The sequence below is a fragment of the Selaginella moellendorffii genome, unplaced genomic scaffold (assembly GCF_000143415.4).
Source record: "Selaginella moellendorffii unplaced genomic scaffold, v1.0 SELMOscaffold_2, whole genome shotgun sequence".
Classification (NCBI taxonomy): Eukaryota; Viridiplantae; Streptophyta; class Lycopodiopsida; order Selaginellales; family Selaginellaceae; genus Selaginella; species Selaginella moellendorffii.
In genome coordinates, this window is record NW_003314263.1 from 562143 (window position 1) to 585837 (window position 23695).

General features: G+C 47.8%; 2 protein-coding genes across 2 annotated transcripts; one reads left to right on the forward strand and one right to left on the reverse strand.

The window, feature by feature from the left end:
• Positions 1 to 15: 15 nt before the first annotated feature.
• LOC9647170 (autophagy-related protein 11) lies at positions 16 to 3497 on the reverse strand. Its single transcript, XM_002962751.2, has 4 exons — positions 2434 to 3497; positions 851 to 2365; positions 569 to 773; positions 16 to 458 (listed from the first exon to the last, which is right to left on the reverse strand). Exons 1-4 carry the CDS (start codon positions 3312 to 3314, stop codon positions 84 to 86), a joined length of 2976 nt encoding a protein of 991 aa, XP_002962797.1. The 5' UTR covers positions 3315 to 3497; the 3' UTR covers positions 16 to 83.
• A 6610-nt stretch (positions 3498 to 10107) lies between these two features.
• LOC112340957 (probable glutathione S-transferase) lies at positions 10108 to 10939 on the forward strand. Its single transcript, XM_024660246.1, has 2 exons — positions 10108 to 10459; positions 10528 to 10939. Exons 1-2 carry the CDS (start codon positions 10136 to 10138, stop codon positions 10870 to 10872), a joined length of 669 nt encoding a protein of 222 aa, XP_024516014.1. The 5' UTR covers positions 10108 to 10135; the 3' UTR covers positions 10873 to 10939.
• Positions 10940 to 23695: the final 12756 nt, after the last annotated feature.

The window sequence follows — 23695 nt, forward strand, 5'->3', positions numbered from 1 at the left end:
CTCGTGCCACATCTGTGAAGAATGATCCGAAGAATGATCTATTCCAATCGTGTTAGATAAATGTTTGCTAAGTGTAACGCTATTTACAGATCAAGGCCCGGCACCATCGCCACCGTCACGACCCAATACTCGGTTCCCACGGGCAGCTCATACGAGTTTGCTCGATGCCTCCCCATCACCGACGAGGAAGAAGAAGCTCCTCCCTCCAAGATCGAGAAGCTGGAGGAGCTAGCACCGGGCGGCGCTGCGACGGTGTGGTGCTCGATGTGGACGATCTGGCCGACTATATACTTCCGCCGCTGCTCGTTCTTGCCGTGGAACAGCGCGATGGATTCCTCCGATAGAAAATAGTTTGGGCAGTTCCGGTTGAGCGCTTCGTAGTGACCAGCCGCGTTTGGAGCGAAGAGTGCCAGCTCGTGGACCTCGAATCGTGTCAGGCAGATCTTCTCCTTGCTAGCCTGCAAGGTTTCCACAGAGTCTCCCAAGGTGTCAAGAACCAAAAAAAAAAACGGGTTTTTCTTTAGAAAAAATCTCCAGCCATTCTCTCTAAGTCGTCTAGAGTAAGTACCTGTTTCTCAAGTTTACACTTTGCGAAGAGGCTCTTGGCCATCTCGGCTTTGTTCTCCACCTCCTTCCTCAGCTGGCTCTGCGAGCTCTCCGCAAGCTTGACGCGCTCGGCGAGCTCGGCGCGCTGCTGAGCCAGAAACGTCACCCTGTCCGCTAGGATGCTGATAAACGATCGAAACTCCGCTCCCACATCGTCTCCACCATCACTGCCAAAGAACTAACTTAGCAAGCCTTCCAAAGAACTAACTTAGCAAACTTTCCAAAGCGCGGACGAACGACTTACCTCGGCAGTGAAGCGGACAAGGAGCGTAGAGAGTCCATGAAACCGGCAGGGCCACCGGCCGGAGAGGCAATGCAGCTCCTCAGCCTCTCCAGCAAGCCGCGAAGCTTGACGCTGGAGGCGCGAAGAACGTTGTACTCGGACGCTCGGCGGTCGGCCGCGCAGAGGTGGATTTGCGCCTCCTCCCGTGCCTCGTGAAGCCTATTCTCCAGATGCGCAGAGTTCATCTGACACTGCCTGAGTAGCTCCGCGCTCGTCTCAAGCTCTTCTCGAAGCCTCACCACCTCTGAAAGCACGGGCTCGTCCGCCGGCCACTCCCTCGTCTGTGAGAACACGTCCTTGACTGGATGCTGGTTCTTCGCTTCCTCGGACTGTGCGCTACTGTCTTCCTGTCCCGTGGCACCATCCATCGGCTCCACCGCTGCTCCAGTGATAGCCGAGTTATCCGACTCTTCCCTGCGTTGATCTTCACTCGACACCATCGTATCCAAGTCGGTTCTCTCACGTTCCTCTTGCTCCCTCAGCCTGTCTTCCAGCTCTCGGATCCGGGACTCGTATGAACTACACCGGCCCTCCTTCTCGGTTATGATTCTGTGCAAGTGTTTGGCATGCTCGTCTTTCAGCCTCAGAGCCTCGGCAGTTCTCTCGGCCGAGCTCAAGTTCCCACGTATCTCTTGGTCCTCGGCATCCCCCAGGATGTCTGGCTGAAAGCCGGGGTCGATGCTGCAGATAAATGCGATGGACGCTGCTAACTGAGCTCTCAGCCTGGCATTCTCGACCTCCAACTTACTCGTGCCAGATATCTCGTCAGTGCAAAAGTCTTCCTTTCCTTCTGGATCACCCCAGTCGTCCGCCGGAGAATCAGCCTTGAGTGACCCTGTTACCTGATAAGGAGCATACTTCTCCACATCCGCCAAGTCGATGTCCAGTAAGTTGGAGTCGAAAGACGCGAGGTTGATGAGGAACTGACTGGGAACCTCAAGCAGTCCCATTTGCGATAAAAGCTCTCGAGGCAAAGCAGCCGTGTGCGTTTGTAGAAACTCTTCCCTGCGGACCACCTCTTTCTCCCTCTTGGCGGCCATCCTCTCTGCGAGTTGCCCGGCCTGCCCGAGGTAGAGCTTCATATAAGACTTCCTCCTCACGACCTCGGCGAGGCAAGCCTTGTAAGAACTCCCGACCCTGCGGAACTGCTTGAGCATCTCAAAGTTCTCGTCCTGGCGAGCCATGACTTCCCGGAACCCGGATATCTGGTTCCTCGTCAACTTTATACTGGCCTGGAGCGACGCCACGCTCTGCATCCTCTGGTGGACGCACAGCGTCATCGCGTTCTTCCCCACGACCAGCTGCTGGAGAAGCTTTGCGAGCTCGGCATCGCAGTCCTCCATTCTCGGCAAGTGACTCTTGACCTGCACATCATGCATCGGGCCGAGAGCCAACAGTGCGTCCTGAACTTGCATGGATGAATACCTTCCGTCGGAGTAGTCATCGCTCAGCCTCTTCACCTTGGTCACATCCTTCCTGGAAAGAAAAGAAGCAAGATCATTTCAACTTCCACTAGAAACTTCATAAAAAACTCTTTTTCTTACCTCAACGACTGAAGGATCGTCGACTGTTCATCGATAAACCTTGCGTGCAATCCAAGAGTCCGCTCCAGATTCTCCAAGCTCACCGCGGATGGCTCCTCGAGAAAGTCTTCCACCCTCCGCTTCAAGCCCGAGTACTCGGACGCCAGCCCGGCCACCTTCGTGCAGAGCTGCTTGTGATACACGCCACAGTCGTCGGCCGACTTGCGCAAGCTCCCTTCCTTGACGCAATCCAAGAGAGTGTACCGTGTCTCCGTCCTGAGGGCCGGATGGAGCTTGCAAGCACGCAATCTCTCGATATCCTTGCCCAAGTTTGCCAGAACCTCCGTGTGCTGCTGGCTCTGCCGCTGGAAATCCTCCACAAACTCGCCATAGACGTGCTGGATGCTGCGGTAGTGCTGCTCCATGCTTCGCCGGACAGTCTCTAGCGCCATGTCCTGGACACGAATCTCTCGAGCGAGCTTGTGGCATGCATCGAGCTTCTTCTGGCTAGCGCTCAAGATGGCGTGACCCTTCTGGAAGTTATACCGGAATTGCCTCTCGGAAGAAACCAAAGGAGAGGAGCTTCCACTCCTCTCGGCCGCTGGAGCCTCCGGAAGAACTGGCACGACATTCTCTGGAGCTCCCTGCTGTGGCGGCAGCGGCGAATTCGGCGCTAGTCGCTGGCGATTGAAGAGGAAGATCGGCCTCTCGTCGTCTGGGAGGCGGTAGAATCCCAGTGACCTGTGTGAATCCAAGCGGGCATCGCCGGAGAAGAGGAGCTGGTCTTGCCTGAGCACGCCGGTGAGCGACGCCAAGACATCCTGGATTTCTTCCACCCTCGTCCCCGCCTGGCAGTCCTCCAGCTCGAAGGACTGGCCGCTCTCGGCGACATGGATCATCATCGTTGGCGATGGAAATTTTGCCCTTTCACATTCCTCGCCCTCTTCCAAGAGCGCGATCGATCGATGGAGCGAGGAGAGGAGACGAGGAAGCGTGGATCACTGCCACACGCGTCCTAAATGCTTACTTGAATTGCGCCCGCGGGGAAAGCAAGGATTTCTCCACTCGAGGACGCCGCCCTAACTGAAGCCCTCGCTGGTTTATAGGGTTTAGATGCTTCCAAACTTACAATCCTTGGGTACAATTAGCCCCTTAATATAGTGGTTGTGCGTAACCACTAATTAGAAGTCCTCCATGGCTTCTCGCGATCATGCTCGGTGCTCTTTTCCATGCAAGCCAAGCTTACACTGCTGTTCAAAGGCGCAAGCACAAAGATCTATCGCACAGTTTTCCGGATTGCTTGTTGTGATTCATGGACGCTAAAGAACGAGTTTACCGAGAACTACGAGCTTGTAAAGGGAGCACTAGCAAAACTGGGCAATGAGGATGAGGGCCCGTTTCTCTGTGAAGCCCACGAGCCAGGAGCACTGCCCAAGCTCTTCAAGGCCATGTCATCCCTCGGCCAAAGTGGTGGTGCTGCCATTTGAGACCTTTAGGGACTTTCTCTTATGTGTCAATGGCTTCTGTTATATAGCTCGAATTTTTTTTATATTAACACTCTTTCCTATTATCATTACAAATGCATAATACATTTCATTTATAATTTTTGAACTGATTCTTCTAGAATTTCAACACTTAAATTGCACTTTTATAGAGTCGAAAGTATATTTTTTTAATATACAGAGAACACAATTTCACATTGAAAAACTATAACCACTAGCAACGTTCTTAAAGATTTTTGATAATAATTATATTTTATAAATATTTCTATAAGTTCTTTTTTTTCAATTTTTGCTATGTAAAATACATTTAGTATTGTGAGTGCATGGAATATGGAAAGGGAATACAGAAATGTGCATATCAATTAGCCCAAAAACCCTAGCTTATATACAAGAGCGAGTGGTCTGGATTGAAACCAATCCGACGGCTACCAAAATCCACTACGCTAATATTAGTATACGGCATCGTAGCCGTACACTTGGCCCTCACATCATCCCCTCCTCTCGGAATAATGGAAGGCCGTCAGGGTTCTCTTGTAGATGGGCCGGGATCTGGAGGAACGTCAGGAGGAGGCATTGGTGGATCTGTAGACGGTATTAACTGCTCCTGATCCCTTTGTATGAAGCGTTTTAACCGCTGCACATGCACAATCTCCGGAGGATCGGCCTGCTGAACGTCATGCCGAACCTCATAAACTTGTGGTCCAACTTGCCGCAACACCCGATACGGTCCTTTCCACTGCGCAAGGAGCCCCTTAGATAAACCACGTACCGTAAGATGGGGAAAACAGATTAACACACTTTGTACTCCGCAGGTGGACGATGATGGGAATTGTAACGCCGTTGTTGTCCCACTTGTACGCGGCCTAAGTGTTCAGCAGACTCTACTCGGACAAGTGGAAGAATGCTTGTCAAATATTGATCCCATGACCTAGCATCAGGAGCTCGTGGCAATCGCGAAGGTAAACCCAGCTCTGTTGGTAATATTGGATCATGACCATATAGAAGTTTATATGGTGAAGCACCAACAAAACTCTGCACCCCTGTGACATAGGCATACCGAAGAGACGGCAAATAACCATCCCAATCCGAATGTTGAAAGTTCACATACTTCGCAATCATCCCTTTGAATGTCCGAACGAGCCGTTCCACCAGACCGTCTGATTGTGGATGATAAGCACTCGTAAAAGTGTGGCGTATCCCCAACCGAGATGTCAAAACATGAAATACCTCAGCCATAAATGCAGGACCATTATCCGAAAGAATCCGCTCTGGACAAGAATGCTGGAACACCACTCGATTGAGGAGGAAGTATCCAACAGCAGTTGCAGAAGCACTAGCAAGAGCACCAACTTCCACCCAACGAGTCAAGTAGTCAGAAGCAATAATAACATACTCATTGCCAGCAGTCGATCGCGGAAAAGGTCCCATAAGATCAAACGCCACCAACTCAAACGGACGAGAAACTGCAATTGACTCCAACCGTCTTTCCGCAGCACAAGGGGGAGTATTACGAGCTTGGCACCAAACGCAGCTACGCACATACCGGATAATATCACGTCGCATCTCTGGCCAATAGAAAGATCTGCGCAGCTTCTCGGTGACACGACGGTGTCCCATATGCCCACCTAGAATAGGAGAATCATGGTAGGCATGGAGAAACCGCGGAATAAACACCGAAGGCACCACCAGCCGTAAATGATCAGCAGGATCCGTCCCCACAAAATAAAGAAGGCCATCTTCAAGGCGATATTGAGAATGTAAATGCCGAAAAGGCAAGTCATCAGCAAGTGATGCAGGATTCTCAAACCCATCTCGAAGCCTTCGAATCCACGGCTCAATCTTTTGAGCCTCGCGAACCTCATCAAGAGAAGGTAGATCTTGCTCTATGCCCTGTGAGCACTGAACGTCAATGACAGCGACCGCCGACGGCACAGAATCCTCATTTAGAAAATCCACAGATGCTGGAACAACAGGTTCGTCAGAAACATGAGAAGTGAGTGGAGAAGGAAGAGGAGCTCGAGAAAGGGCATCAGCATCAGCCATAGAACTCCTTGGGCGATGAACAACATCAAAATCATATATCTGAAGCTTCAAAGCCCATCGAGCCGTACGACCAACCAGGTTCTTCCGCTTCAATAATGAAGTAACAGCAGCATGGTCACCTTCAAGTAACGTCCGAGAACCATGTAGATATGCATGAAGTTTCTCGAAACCCCAGACTGCTGCTAAACACTCCTTCTCCGTCGTGGAGTAGTTCATCTCCGCTGGTTGTAATGTACGGCTGATGTATGCAATGGGATGGCGCTGACCAGGCACACTCGAGCTCTCTTGCATCAACACACCTCCAAGACCAATGTCAGAAGCATCCACGCGCAAAATAAAAGGTCGAGTGTAGTCAGGATATGCCAAAACCGGAGGAGTCGTCAATAGCTCTTTGAGATTCACGAACGCCCGCTCACAATCGGGAGACCAGATGAAAGATGACGTTGATGACTTCAGCAACGCTCGCAATGGTGTAGTGCGATCGGAAAGATGATCCACAAAACGACCGAGATACTGCACCTTACCCAAAAAACGCTGCACATCATTCACACACTTTGGAGTAGGGAACTTTAGAACAGCCACAAGTTTGTCAGGATCAACTTGCAAACCCTCACGAGAAATACGGTACCCAAGATAAGTTGTGTCCTTGGACCCAAACACGCACTTCGACCGCTTCAGCTTTAAACCAACGTCGCATAGCCGATCCAACACTTTACAAACATCACGAACATGCTCCTCCCACGTCCCCTCCGAGTGGATCAAGACATCATCAATGAAGTCAGCTGTCACCTTCGGCATATCGCAAAGAACCTCGTCCATCATCCGCTGAAAAGTTGCTGGAGCATTGTTCAAACTAAACGGCATCACCAAAAACTCGTACAAACCAAATGGTGTACGAAAAGCAGTCTTAGGAATATCTTCTTCAGCCATCGGTACTTGCCAATACCCAGAAGCAAGATCTAGCTTGGTGAACCAACGACTTCGCCCCAGACGATCCAAGAGATCAGCAGTGTGAGGAAGAGGGTACACGTCCGGAATCGTCACTTCATTTAACGGACGATAGTCGATGCAGAAACGAATACTCCCATCAGGCTTCGTCACAAGATGAGGTTCACATGCCCAAGGACTCCGCGACTTCCGAATAACACCCTTCTCCAACATCTCCTTGACGTTTGCACGTAAAATCTTGATCTCCTTGGGTGACCGACGACGAACAGGAACCTTGATTGGACGAGCATCCCCGGTTGGAATGGGATGACGTGTGGCAATCTTGGCCCCAGACGATAGGTCAAACTCAAAGAGATCAGAATACTCCTTCATGAGCTGGTCAACAGCTGCAACACAAAGATCATCGGAGGGATCGGAAAAAGGAAGAGCAGAACAAGATGAAAACACAAGAGGAAATAGTGGGGGAACAAAAGTAATGGAAGCAAAGGTAGAAGTAGAGGGACGAAGAGGTACGGAAGTGAGAGGAATGGATGAAACATAAGGAAGTATGAGACAAGGGGGAAAAGCCTCAAAGTCACACTTGGCATGATTGTGCTGCAACCAATCCATACCAAGAATGAGGTCAAAAGCTTGACTCGGCACCACCCGCAACGACTGCAACTCAAGCTCGAGATCGCCCACACGCACAACCAGGTCCGCCTCATCTCGTGCACATGCATGTGTACGGCCGTTGCCATAAAGAATGAAAACTGGATCTGCCGCACGACGCAAGTGTAGACGACAACGTGTGGCAACAGGTCGAGCAATAGAAGATAAACTCGAACCTGTATCAACCAACACGGAGAGAAGAATAGGAGACCTCTTGTTATAAAAACGAGCTTGGAAAGTAAACACTGGATGAACCGGTGCCGAGTGAACCCCTTGATGATACTCCCGAAAGAAAGATGGAGGGGTCACTAACTTATTCGCGCAAGGTCCCTCCATTACTCGCGCGACTCCTTGTTTCCCGAATGCACCTCGGTATCCAAACCTTCCACCGCAGCAGCACCAACGGGACGTTGCTGACGCCAAGGTCTCCACCCAGGAAATGGAGGTCGCCAATCCGGAAAGCGCCAACAACGCCGATAAGTATGACCAACTTCATGACACACCCAGCAACGAACGTCACGGCCACGACCACGTGCTCGCCCTTGTCCTTGGACTCAAGTAGCAGCAGCATCAACCTCCATGGGAACAGGACCATCACTCATAGGAAGTGGAGCTGAAGGACGTGTAGCAAGAAGTGGAAGAGGCGACGTCTCATAACATTGTGCCAAGCGAAGAGCATCGTCAAGAGTGGCAGGAGCAAGTGCATGCACAAGTCCGACAAGATCTTGACGAAGTGCTGGCCACAACATTCCTAGCTTGATCCGCTCTAACATATTTGGCTCCGCACGAAGCAAAAGACTTCGGAAACGAACGCCAAATTGCATCACCGACTCAGATGGCCCTTGGTGAAGACGATGCAATTGTTGGAAGGCATCATCACAATCGTCGGCGTGTCCGAAGGCGCGTTTGAAGACGTCCAGAAGAACACTCCAATCGCCACGAGTAGCTGCACTCAATCCATTGTACCACTGCAATGCCGTCCCTTGGAGACATGTGGGGAACTCACGCAAACGTCGAGCATCATCCCAAGAATGATATGTGGCAATCACCGTGAAGTGATCGAACCAATGGTACACATCATCCCCAGGATTCCCACGAAAGAACTCCGGCCGAACGCGAGGATTGGCACCAAAAGCAGGAGGAGTTGTACCATGTGCCGTGAACGCCGCCATCAACTGAGTTTGGTTGTTCAATTGCAAGCGCATAGCATCAAGCAATTGAACCAACTGCTGCTCTAGAGTCAAAGGAGGAGATTGCGGATCGGCCATGAAAATGAATGAAAAAGAAAGAGCAAAAGAAGAGAAATGACAAAAAGCTGGAAAGAAATGGTAGATCTAGACAATGCAAAAAGCTAGATCTAAACCAAAATCCTGAAAGGAAAGAACAAAAGAAAGGAAATGGAAAAAGCTAGATCTAGACAATGCAAAAGCTAGATCTAAATTGAAATCCCAAATCCAAGCACTCCCCAGGGACAATCAAAGGTGCCCCTCACCTCCACCAATGTGAGTGCATGGAATATGGAAAGGGAATATAGAAATGTGCATATCAATTAGCCCAAAAACCCTAGCTTATATACAGGAGCGAGTGGTCTGGATTGAAACCAATCCGACGGCTACCAAAATCCACTACGCTAATATTAGTATACGGCATCGTAGCCGTACACTTGGCCCTCACAGTATGATATTTTTAAAATTAAAAAACATATTCTAGAATTCTATAACTGTATTATTATATTTATAACTCATTATAGACACAGTTCTTTTCAAACATAATTGCAATTGTTAAGCTTAAAGAGGATAAATTTTCAAACATAATTGCAATTGTTAAGCTTAAAGAGGATAAATTTGTTTAAGCCCTCTAAGTTTAATGAAGAATCTAAGATTTTCAGATTTTTAAGACTTGAGATTTAAAATAAAAGAACTTTAGAGATGGTTTTAAAAACATATACTTCTAATTATTTTTATTTTATGCAAAATCAACAGTTTTAGTAACCTTTACAATAACTCACTCACAATTATTCTAAGTTTGAGCAAGCATTAAAACTCACCCACAGGTCAGGAATTTCAATAAGAGCGTAGGCAAATATCCAGATTGCTTCCATACTGTGAGGTAATAGCAAGAAATACTTTCACAGATAGTGAGATAATTACTGGGGTATTTTTTCCTCAAGATCAGGATCATGCTGGGTTTAATTTGATGACTTTGGGCTGATACTCTTAACAGGAGGCTCTCGTATTCGAGATCACAAGTTACTGCAAAAATCAAGCAAAAATCAAAGGCCAATAAAGTGTTCCAAGAATTTCTGGATGAGACGATTGCCACCAGCAGGGCTTGAGCTTTGCTGTTGGATACGATCACCGTGAAGAATGGGCTAAGCTTCAGGCTCATGGAAGGACCAAAGTCAAATCAATCGATTTTTTAAAGTTTAAGCCTGTTACCTTCAGCCTTCTCCTCTGCCTTCTCGGAAATTCACGTAGGTGGAGCCACCTTGAACACGCTCTTTATGTTATAAAAAGCGACCCTTCATTCGATCAAACCTCATTCCATTCGCATTTCCAATTTTCCTTGTCAATTTTCCAGCCATGGCTTCTCGCGATCAAGAGGTGACACTGCTCAGCGCTTGGCCCAGCCCCTATTCCATGCGAGTCAAGCTTGCACTAGCGCTCAAAGGCATCGAGCACGAAGATCTCCCCCAAGACCTTGGCAACAAGAGCAAGATCCTGCTCGAATCCAACCCAGTTCACAAGAAGATCCCCGTTCTCATCCACAAGGGCAAGCCCATCCTGGAATCGGCCATCATTGTCCACTACATCGACGAGGTCTGGCCCGAAACAAGCCCACTCTTGCCTCAGGACGCATTCCTTCGCGCACAGCACCGCTTCTGGAGCGATTTCATCGACAAAAAGGTATGGATTCTCTTACTAGAAATCTGCTGCTACGGGTTTCATACTCTTCTTGCTTATCGATCACACAGCTTTCCGACTCCTGGATACGATTCTTGCGTAGTAACGATGACGCGGCCGTGAACGAGGAGTTCAACCAAAACTGTTTGCTTATCGAGGGAGCTCTGGCGGAGCTGGGCAGTGAGGAAGAGGGCCCCTTCTTTGGTGGCGCGAGCATGTCGTTCTTGGATGTGCTGCTGGCACCCTATGCGGTGTGGATCCCAGGAGTTGAGCAAGTAATGGGCTTGAAGCCCGCGAAATGCCCGCGTTTCCACAAGCTCTTGGCGGCCGCGGCGGAGCATCCCTCGGCCAAAGTGGCGCTGCCGCAAGTCGAGAAGCTCAAGGAGTTTATTCGCGTTCGCTTTGCGAGCAAGTGAGCGATGACTGTTTACAAATCTAATAAATCTTTTGCCCGACTGTCCTGGAAGAAGATTGGAGTCAAGACGTTAGTGTCCTCCTTGCAGATTGTGCTAGTCCTTGAGTTACAGAATCCCAGTGATCGCCGGAGAAGAGGAGCTGGTCTTGCCTGAGCACGCCAGTGAGCAACGCCAAGACATCCTGGATTTCTTCCACTTCCCCACTTGCCAATTAAATTAAAAAAACATATTCTAGAATTCTATAACTGTATTATTATATTTATAACTCATTATACACACAGTTCCTTTCAAATATAATTGCAATTGTTAAGCTTAAAGAGGATGAATTTGTTTAAGCCCTCTAAGTTTAATGAGGAATTTAAAATTTTCAGATTTTTAATACTTGAAATTAAAAATAAAAGTGTGAGTGCTTGGATTATAGAAAGGGAATACAGAAAATGTGCATATCAATTAGTCCAAAAACCCTAGTTTATATATAGGAGCAAGTGGTCCGGATTGAAAACAATCCGACAGCTATTAAAATCCCACTACACTAATATTAATATATAGCATCGTATCTGTACACTTAGCCCTCACATCATCTCCTTTTATTGGAATAATGGGTTTTCTTGTAGACGGGCCGGGATCTAGAGGAACATAAGGAGGAGGCATTAACGGATCTGTAGGTGGTATTAATTATTCTTGATCCCTTTGTATGAAGCATTTCAATTGCTACACATGCACAATCTCTAGAGGATTGGCCTGCTGGACGTCATACCGAACCTCATAAACTTGTGGTCTAACTTGCCACAACACCCGATACAGTCCTTTCTATTGCACAAGGAGCCCCTTAGATAAACCACGTACCGTAAGATAGGGAAAATGGACTAACACCAAATCATCCACTTTGTATTTTGCAGGTGGACGATGATGGGAATTGTAACGTCGTTGTTATCCCACTTGTACGCAGTCTAAATGTTTGGCAGACTCTGCTCGGATAAGTGGAAGAATGCTCCTCAAATACTGATCCCACGACCTAGCATCGGTAGCTCGTGGCAATCGCGAAGGTAAATCCAACTCCATTGCTAATATTGGATCATGACTATATAGGAGTTTATATAGTGAAGCACCAACAAAACTCTGCACCCCTATGACATATGCATACCGAAGAGACGGCAAATAACCATCTTAATCCAAATGTTGAAAGTTCACATACTTCACAATCATCCCTTTGAATGTCCAAACGAGTCGTTTCACCAGATCGTCTGATTGTAGATGATAAACACTCATGAAAGTGATCATTATCAGAAAGAATTTGCTCTAGACAAGAATGCTGGAACACCACTCGATTAAAGAGGAAGTATCCAACAGTAGTTGTAGAGGCACTAGTAAGAGCACCAACTTCCACTCAACGAGTCAAGTAGTCAGAAACAATAATAACATATTCATTGCCAGCAGTTGACCATGGAAAAAGTCCCATAAGATCAAACGCCAGCAACTCAAATGGACGGGAAACTGCAATTGACTCCAACCATCCTTCTGTAACACAGTATTATGAGCTTAGTACCAAACGCAGTTACGCACATACCGGATAATATCATGTCGCATCTTCGACCAATAGAAAGACCTGTGGAGCTTCTCGGTTACACGACGATGTCCTATATGCCCACCTAGAATAAGAGAATCATGGTAGGCATGGAGAAACTATGAAATAAAGAAAGAAGGCACCACCAGCCGTAAATGATCATCAAGATTCGTCCCCACAAAATAAAGAAGGCCATCTTCAAGGTGATATTGACAATGTAAATGCCGGAAAGGCAAGTCATCAGCAAGTGATACAAGATTCTCAAACCCATCTCGAAGCCTTCGAATCCACAGTTCAATCTTTTGAGCCTCGCGAATCTCATCAAGAGAAGGTAGATCTTGCTCTGCACCTTATGGACACTAAACGTCAAGTACATCAACTGCCGATGGCACAGAATCCTCGTCTAAAAAATCCACAAATGCTGGAATAATAGACTCGTCAGAAACATGAGAAGACAGTGGAGAAGGAAAAAGAACTTGAGAAAGGGCATCAACATCAGCTATAGAACTCCCTAGGCAATGAACAACATCAAAATCATATATCTGAAGCTTTAAAGCCCACCGAGCAGTACGACCAATAATGTTCTTTCGCTTCAATAATGAAGTAATGACAGCATGGTCACCTTCAAATAACGTTCAAGAACCATGTAGATAAGCTTGAAGTTTCTCGAAACCCTAGACTACTGCTAAACACTCATTCTTTGTCATAAAGTAGTTCACCTTCGCTAGTTGCAATGTACGGTTTATATACACAATGGAATGGTGCTGACCAGGCACACTCAGGCTCTCTTGCATCAACACACCTCCAAGACCAATATTGGAAGCATCCACGTGCAAAATAAAAGGTCGAGTGTAGTCAGGATATGCCAAAACCGGAGGAGTTGTCAATAGCTTTTTGAGATCCATGAACGCTTGCTCACAATCCAAAGACCAAATGAAAGATGATGTTGATGACTTTAGTAATACTCACAACGGTGCACTGCGATCAGAAAGATGATCCACAAAACAACCGAGATACTGCACCTTGCCCAAGAAGCACTGCACATCATTCACACACTTCGGAGTAGGGAACTTTAGAATACCTACAAATTTGTCATTATCAACTTGCAAACCCTCACAAGAAATACAGTACCCAAAATAAGTTGTGTCCTTGGACCCAAACACACACTTCGACTGCTTTAGCTTTAAACCAACGTCGTGTAGCCGATCCAACACTTTACAAACATCATGAACGTGCTCCTCCCACGTCCCCTCCGAGTGGATCAAGACATCATCAATGAAGTCAGCAGTCACTTCTGGCATATTGCAAAGAACATCGTCCATCATCTGCTAGAAGTTGCTGGAGCATTATTCAAACTAAACGGCATCACTAAGAACTCGTATAAATCAAATGGTGTACGAAAAGTAGTCTTAGGAATATCTTCTTCAGCCATCGGTACTTGCCAGTACCTAGAAGCAAGATTTAGCTTGGTGAACCGACTTCACCCCAGATGATCCAAGAGATCAGCAATGTGAGGAAGAGGGTACACATCTGAGATCGTCACCTCGTTTAACGGACGATAGTCGATGCAGAAACAAATACTCCCATCAGGCTTCATCACAAGATGAGGTTCACATGCCTAAGGATTCCATGACTTCCGAATAACACCTTTCTCTAACATCTCCTTGACGTTTGCACATAAAATCTTGATCTTCTTGGGTGACCAATGACAAATAGGAACCTTGATTGGACGAACATCCCCGGTTGGAATCAAATGATATGTGGCAATCTTGGCCCCAGACGATAGGTCAAATTCAAAGAGATCAGAATACTCCTTCATGAGCCGGTCAACCACTACAACACAAAGATTGTCAGAGGGATCAGAAAAGAGAAGAGTAGAACAAGATAGAAATATAGGAGGAAATAATGGGGGAACAAAAGTAATGGAAGCAAAGGTAGAAGTAGAGGGACGAAGAGGTATGGAAGTGAGAGAAATGGATGAAACATAAGGAAGTATGAAACAAGGGGAGAAGCCTCAAAGTCACACTTGGCATGATTGCACTGTAACCAATCAATACGAAGAATGAGGTCAAAAGCTTGACTTAGCACCACCCGCAATGACTGCAACTCAAGCTCGAGATCACCCACATGCACAACTAGGTCCGCCTCATCCTGTGCACATGCATGTGTACGGCTGTTGCCATAAAGAATGAAAACTGGTTCTGCCGACGACGCTAGTGTAGAGGGCAACATGTGGCAATAAGTCGAGCAATAGAAGATAAACTCAAATCTGTATCAACCAACATGGAGAAAATAATAGGAGACCTTTTGTTATAAAAACAAGCTTGGAAAGTAAACACTGGATGAACTGGTGCCAAGTGAACCCCTTAATGATGCTCCCAAAAGAAAGATGAAGGGGTCACTAATTTATTTGTGCAAGGTCCTTCCATTACTTGCGTGACTCCTCATTTCCCAGATGCATCTCGGTGTCCAAACCTTCCATTGCAACAGCACCAATGGGACGTTGCTGACGCCAAGGTTGTAAGAGACTAAATTTTCCATTCTACTTTAGTCATTTAACCACACCTCCAACCACTTGGAGGAGTCTCATTCACAACCTCCATAAGTCCAATTCAGGACTTGGGACTTGCTAGCCCCGAGAATGGCATCCATGCCATTCAACATTTGTACTTGGTCCCAGTGCTCCACGTGTCCGATCCCATGACCGACACTCAAAGGTGACACCGACATGGCAGCTTGTTACGCTAAGGCCATGCCCAATCACCTTTGCCACACTGGTGGTCCAATACCACTTGCATCACAGTCTTGGCTATCCAAGACTAGGCAAACCATCTGTGAGTGGTCATCTCATATCCACTCCTTAACATCCTTAGGATGCCCACCGACAAGGGGAATAGCCTTCTCCAATATCCCTCTGTCAGTCCCCACTAAGTCCCTTTCTGCCCTTGGCCGTGTTTGCCAACACTGCCACTGGATCAAGGCCCACAGGCCCGACCACTAAGTCCCACGGTCCTCTGAGACTTCCTCACCACACAACTGTGTCCTTGGTCACTGCCCCAGAGGACTGCTCCTCTTCCTTTCCACAGTCTGAGCCTTTGGGACAACATTTCGGAACACCGGGGCCTTACGCGAGCCACCTGGGTACTCTCCTCACCTTCCGCCCTTGGGTGCTCTAGCCATAGGCTTAGAGCGAGGTTCCATTGAGCCACGCCTGGTATCCAAGTAGGTAGTGCCACCCACACTTGGACTGGGAGCATCGGCCAGTCGATCTCCCGGGGGAACTAGAGCCGGCTCTTGAACACTTCACCAAGCTACCCAGCTTGTCGGTCCGTGTTCACTCTAGTCTTGGACTTCCCAGTGGTCAGCTCATCACCCAACACTGGGTATGGCCTTCCTGGGCCAAACTAGCCTTTCCTGGGCCAAACTGGCTCCACTGGGCTCCAACCCCCACACTCTCCCTACTATACTTTTGGAACCCCCCACAGCCCCCCCCCAGATGCATCTCGGTGTCCAAACCTTCCATTGCAACAGCACCAATGGGACGTTGCTGACGCCAAGGTTGTAAGCGACTAAATTTTCCATTCTACTTTAGTCATTTAACCACACCTCCAACCACTTGGAGGAGTCTCATTCACAACCTCCATAAGTCCAATTCAGGACTTGGGACTTGCTAGCCCCGAGAATGGCATCCATGCCATTCAACATTTGTACTTGGTCCCAGTGCTCCACGTGTCCGATCCCATGACCGACACTCAAAGGTGACACCGACATGGCAGCTTGTTACGCTAAGGCCATGCCCAATCACCTTTGCCACACTGGTGGTCCAATACCACTTGCATCACAGTCTTGGCTATCCAAGACTAGGCAAACCATCTGTGAGTGGTCATCTCATATCCACTCCTTAACATCCTTAGGATGCCCACCGACAAGGGGAATAGCCTTCTCCAATATCCCTCTGTCAGTCCCCACTAAGTCCCTTTCTGCCCTTGGCCGTGTTTGCCAACACTGCCACTGGATCAAGGCCCACAGGCCCGACCACTAAGTCCCACGGTCCTCTGAGACTTCCTCACCACACAACTGTGTCCTTGGTCACTGCCCCAGAGGACTGCTCCTCTTCCTTTCCACAGTCTGAGCCTTTGGGACAACATTTCGGAACACCGGGGCCTTACGCGAGCCACCTGGGTACTCTCCTCACCTTCCGCCCTTGGGTGCTCTAGCCATGGGCTTAGAGCGAGGTTCCATTGAGCCACGCCTGGTATCCAAGTAGGTAGTGCCACCCACACTTGGACTGGGAGCATCGGCCAGTCGATCTCCCGGGGGAACTAGAGCCGGCTCTTGAACACTTCACCAAGCTACCCAGCTTGTCGGTCCGTGTTCACTCTAGTCTTGGACTTCCCAGTGGTCAGCTCATCACCCAACACTGGGTATGGCCTTCCTGGGCCAAACTAGCCTTTCCTGGGCCAAACTGGCTCCACTGGGCTCCAAGCCCCACACTCTCCCTACTATACTTTTGGAACCCCCCACAGCCCCCCCCCAGATGCATCTCGGTGTCCAAACCTTCCATTGCAACAGCACCAATGGGACGTTGCTGACGCCAAGGTTGTAAGCGACTAAATTTTCCATTCTACTTTAGTCATTTAACCACACCTCCAACCACTTGGAGGAGTCTCATTCACAACCTCCATAAGTCCAATTCAGGACTTGGGACTTGCTAGCCCCGAGAATGGCATCCATGCCATTCAACATTTGTACTTGGTCCCAGTGCTCCACGTGTCCGATCCCATGACCGACACTCAAAGGTGACACCGACATGGCAGCTTGTTACGCTAAGGCCATGCCCAATCACCTTTGCCACACTGGTGGTCCAATACCACTTGCATCACAGTCTTGGCTATCCAAGACTAGGCAAACCATCTGTGAGTGGTCATCTCATATCCACTCCTTAACATCCTTAGGATGCCCACCGACAAGGGGAATAGCCTTCTCCAATATCCCTCTGTCAGTCCCCACTAAGTCCCTTTCTGCCCTTGGCCGTGTTTGCCAACACTGCCACTGGATCAAGGCCCACAGGCCCGACCACTAAGTCCCACGGTCCTCTGAGACTTCCTCACCACACAACTGTGTCCTTGGTCACTGCCCCAGAGGACTGCTCCTCTTCCTTTCCACAGTCTGAGCCTTTGGGACAACATTTCGGAACACCGGGGCCTTACGCGAGCCACCTGGGTACTCTCCTCACCTTCCGCCCTTGGGTGCTCTAGCCATGGGCTTAGAGCGAGGTTCCATTGAGCCACGCCTGGTATCCAAGTAGGTAGTGCCACCCACACTTGGACTGGGAGCATCGGCCAGTCGATCTCCCGGGGGAACTAGAGCCGGCTCTTGAACACTTCACCAAGCTACCCAGCTTGTCGGTCCGTGTTCACTCTAGTCTTGGACTTCCCAGTGGTCAGCTCATCACCCAACACTGGGTATGGCCTTCCTGGGCCAAACTAGCCTTTCCTGGGCCAAACTGGCTCCACTGGGCTCCAACCCCCACACTCTCCCTACTATACTTTTGGAACCCCCCACAGCCCCCCCCCCCCCCCCCCCCCCTGGGGGACGATCGCTTTGGGCTTTCACCCAACTACCTGTATTAGTATTCGGACTCGGACTCGGACTCAGTCCCGGTCCCGGTTTTGGACTCGGTCTCGGTCTCGGTCTCGGCTTCGGCCTCGGTCTCGGTCTCGGTCTCGGTCTCGGGTCCATCTCGGACTCCATCTTGGACTCCATCTCGGACTCCATCTCGGGTCCATCTCAGACTCCATCTCGGGTCCATCTCGGACTCCATCTCGGACTCCATCTCGGGTCCATCTCGGACTCCATCTCGGACTCCATCTCGGACTCCATCTCGGGTCCATCTCGGACTCCATCTCGGACTCCATCTCGGGTCCATCTCGGACTCCATCTCGGGTCCATCTCGGACTCCATCTCGGGTCCATCCCGGACTCCAACTCGGACTCCACTTCGGACTCCAACTCGGACTCCACTTCGGACTCCAACTTGGACTCCACTTCGGACTCCAACTCGGACTCCACTTCGGACTCCAACTCGAACTCCACCTCGGACTCCACCTCGGGTCCTTCTCGGACTCCAGTTCGGACTCCAACTCGGGTCCATCTCAGGTCCATCTCGGACACTTCCACGTGTCATGTGTTGGTCCTTTTGGGTCCCTTTTTGGAGCCGCGCTTATTGCTCGCTTCGTGCTCATTCCTCGAGCACTTCGTTAGGAGTTCCACTCCCGCTCTCGACCTTTCAAGTCAGAGCTTTTGGCCCAAACGTGTTACACTTGTTTGGCTTTCGCTTTGGCCACTACCACGTGGCACCCTTCCGGCTCCACTTTGGGGCCTAGGGATTTTGTGTCTCACAACTCCACCACCCATAGACGAAGTTCGATGTCCTCATCGAACGGTAAACCATTTTATAAAGTAACACCCGCATGTGTTACCATTTCCATCCTTGGCACCTAGCCAATATTTGTCAATGGTTTGACATTGAAGGCTCACCATGCCTTCTCCATATTCGTCAATAGTTTGACATTGAAGGCTCACCATGCCTTTTGCATATTCCTCAATGGTTTGACACCAAAGGCTCACCATGCCTTGCCCATCCTCTAAGGAGGGTAGTCTCTCCAACTTAGAGACTGATTGGACCACATGTAGTGATTCTCTCCTTTTATTGGTTTAGTTCTCGCTAAACCTCTTAGAGACCCTTCTCTAAGTCAATCCCACTACTCCTTCTCGAGTAGTCTCAATTTCCATCTATTGAACATTTGCACCTTGGAACTTTTACTCTTTTGACTTTTGGAAGTCAATTTCCTAGGTGTCTCCAACACCTTGCATTGCACAGATTGTGCAACTCCACTTCCCCATTCTAGGAAGTTCGTTACTTGAGGGCACCATCATCCTCTCTTCTATTTCGTGCCACCTTGGGCACTAAGTTCTATTTATCATACTTTGTGCTAAGGCTGTCCATGGCCCTATCATTTGGCTACCTTACCGCTCCCTCCCTTGGAGCTTCCACTTTCGCCAAATTGGAGCAATTTGGAATCCATCCTTGGAAACACACTTCCTTTCCCGCAATTTGTTAGTGTCCAACACATTAGTGTTCCTCGCCTAACTTTGTCACTTGGATTCCTTCCAAGGGATTCCACGGCCCTATCTTGGCCACTCATCTTTTGCTCCTATCCATTGATTGTTGCACCAAGCAACATCGAATCTCTACCTCCCTCCTTGAGGTATTCTTTTGATTCCATACCAAAGGCTCTGCTTTGCCAAGACTAGGGTGTTCACCCCTAGTAAGTCTCTTTATGTAGCGCACGTGGTTTTGACCCTTTATCTTATGGTGGTTTACCATAGGATAACACCACGAAGCGGAACCTAAACCCTCTTTGTGCCACGTGACATATGCCACGTGTCACATGCCACGTGTCCATGCCACATGTCCATAGGAACCCGAGGTTCAGGGCCTTGGGCCACTGAACGAAGGAACGGTGCCAAACTCCCAAGCATGGAGCCAAGGAATGATAGAACCGAACCATGGAGCAACCCTCGAGCATAAAGCCCAAGGAACGAAGGGACAGGAGCCCGGAGCGACTTGGAACAGTCCTAGAGTAACCAGCATCCCAATGCTAGGACCAGCATGCAAAACGGAGCCAAATGGAGTCTGGCGCTATTTCGGCATACCGGTGGCCTAACGCGAGGATATGGGTACTCCACCAACTAGCATGGAATGGAACTTGGGCTTAGACCCAAGCCGGACGCAGAACAAGGACAGGCACGCAAGCGGGAGCTAGACTATGCCTCAGGTTGGTTGGCCATGCCCGACCTACCCACTATCCCTACTATACATTTGGAACCCCCCATAGCCCCCCCCCCCCCCTTGAGGAACACACGCTTTGGGCTTTCACCCCAAGCCTCCCTTAGTATCAGGAGTTAGTCTTTGGGACAAGCTCGAAACTTACTAAATATGGAATGTCCCTAGATTGTGAATTTGGACACGGGACGAACACCATTGTGTTCAGGCCGATCTCTACATTCTGTAGATATGCCAAATGAGCAAATCTGGACACTTTCCATAAATAGCATTTAGGACTGAAATGAGACTAACACAAAGGGCATGATAGTGAGGGTGTTTGGCAAACACGGTAAGCTATCATCTAGCGATATTGAGGGACCAAGCTCAATATCGCGGGGGTTCCCAACACTAGCAAGTGCAAGTCAACGAATGAGTTTCTCTAACCAAGTCAAGTATGCTTGACAAATAGCATGTAGGAATTTCGTCCTTATGCTCATCTGGTCAAGTGCACACGCGAGGACCAGTTTCTCAACTAGCTTAGGCGGAGGCTGATAACGGGTTCAGCAATACCGACCTCCTGCCATCGTGGCAGTAAGGTAAGAGTGTCCGTAACGACTAGCCGACAAGTAACTTTCGATACCCGAAGTCACATTCGCGACACTCTCCCCCCCTAGGGAAGATCGACGTCCTCGTCGATGCATACTCAAGTCTAGAATACCGCCAAGGAAACAACTCTAGAAAAATTTCACGGTACTCACACTATGTGAGAAATGCACCAACTTAAATGAGTTAGAGGGCAACCTCTTTGTCTAACGCAGATGCGCTACCAGCTCAGACACCTTCCGGCCATCGCCGACAAGGAAATGACTAACAGATTCAGCCACCCTTGCTACTCTGGGAGTCACCCAGCTTACAAAAGTGTGATATGCCCCTGCCCGCAGGGACATAGAGAGAGAAGCCAGAGGCCCCAACCCTCCTAAGCAAAGAAACCAAACCTGTCGGTAAGGTTTAGATAGACTACTGTAAACAGGCAGTTAGAGTTGTTTACACGGTCACGCCCTTTTAATGGAATAAGGAACATCGACAGAGAGGCGGGTGATGTGACCAGTCGACAGTAGCTATCCCATGACTAGAGATTTCACCATGCACACGAAGTGCCGAAGCCAGTCTGCCTATATTGGCCCAAACTCAAAGATCAATAGATGGACAATATCAAAGTCATAGACAATGATATCTTAGAGACTTAATTATCAGTGAATAAATCTTATATTAGAACACAAAAGTATTCCAAGTATGTTATCATCTGATAAACTAGTATTATAGTAGAGGAACCACCAAGATCATCATAATTGGTAAACATAGGATTCACCATCAAACAAAATGCAATAGCAAGTATATCATCAAGTAAACTCAATGATAAAGTTTAACTATTAAAGATTGCAGACAGAATGCCAAACAACTTATGAAAGATAACTCAAAGAATACAAAGTATCATTGACGGACAAGCACAATGCTCGCGAATGTATCACCCGAAAGAAATAACATCCCAATCTATCAAAACTAACCTGAGCAATAATCAACAGAACAGAATGAATGCGGTAAGACCAACAAACACTCACTTCTGCTAGCTATCACAAAAGCCAATCTGAATAGATCCCAGCCAACAATACCAAGGAACTCAAGTTGCCTAAGCAAGTGTCAGCAACATCCTACTGATGTTTCAAACCCAAGAGACCAATCCAGAACAAACCACAAAGAACATGTGGTATTGCAAAAAGCCAGAAGCCATCAAAAAGAATAACTAACTTATCATGAAAGACTATCAATCATCCCATCAAGAAAGAGATGCATAATCATCGTTGAAGAAAGAATCTACCATCCTGAAGAACAGCAACTCAGTCTATACCAACAATAATCAAGCAAAACCTTTTTGACAAGGATAATCAACTATCCCAGATGATAGTCAATCATCACCAATGATTGCTAGACGCAAATACTAACTTCAACATTGAAGCTAAAGAGCCAAAAATGCCTTCCCCAACAACTTCAAACAAATGGACCACAAGTATGATAACGCAAGGAACCAAAAGCTCGAAGAAGTCTATAGCTAAGTTTTTGCCTAACAATGATCACGAGTCTCGCATGAATTAACTTCAATGCTAAAGAAGAAATCATGGTATAACCCACAATATCTTTCTCAACACATCCATAAGCTAAACTTCATAATGCCAAAGCTATTGAAGAGCATATCTGCATCAATCCAAAAGCCAAGCACAATGAAGCTATGCTCAACAAGTGATCACTAAATGATCCTCCATGAATCCATCTATAGCAAGACGTAACTCACTTCATAACAAGCACAAGAAGAATCATTAATGATCGATATATTCCAACTCAAACCCAATAAGGATTCAAACTTTTCAATATCGATCACTAACTCTTCCACTTATAGAGTTAGCATAGTCCATGACTAAATCACTTTTCAAAGAAAAGCCAACACTCAACCCCTACTAAATAATCTCGTCTAAAACACAACTAACTCAAACTTGCCACTCAGTTCATTTGAACGTCAACATAGTTACTAACTAGCAAATGCGCAAATGCTAATAACACAAAGTCATGGCCAAATCATCAACACGATCTCTATCGAGAGTAATGAAACGCAATATCAATCCTAAGGATAGACATCTCATCTCACTTAAATCTCAACATCAACAATATCAACAACAAGGCATCACTTCAATGCCATCAACACTAGAACAAAGCTAGAAGAAAGCACGAGTGTATCACCACTCAAGACTTTCTAGCAACCAAGCTAACCAAAGTCAAAGATACCTTAGTTAGTATCCGAGACCAATCCTTTAGCAAAACTCAGTTACAGATAACACTTCCTCAAGGAGTGAATCACCACGTCCAAGACTCAATGAAATCCAATACCATGAACTAAATGCAACCAAATGATATTGACAAAAGTAAAATCGATATGCCAACATGGAAAAACTCATGTGAGTCTAACGACACGATCCTCCGCAACACCATCCAGTAAAGCAAGCCCATTGCTAAATCATCATCGAGCAAAGCAAGTGTCAACAATCCTTGACGAAGTCTACAAGTAATCATTAGTCGCAAAGCAACCAACAATCACCTTTCAACTTGCCTTCACAAGACCTAAACACCAACTCTTATCATCAAGTTATATACTTGTCCAACATGAACGTGATACCCCAGGTATGAGATAAAAGTTCATAGACAAGCACAAATTAAATGACCACTCGAATCCAACTCAATCGCAATAAGCTCACTAAAACATTTAGCCACTAGCTCTGAGCATGCCTTGAAGAGGCTAGCTATGTGATCAACACTCAATCGAAACTAAAGTGAAGACCATGAGATGGACTCATATCGGTACACAACCTCCTCATAGATAAA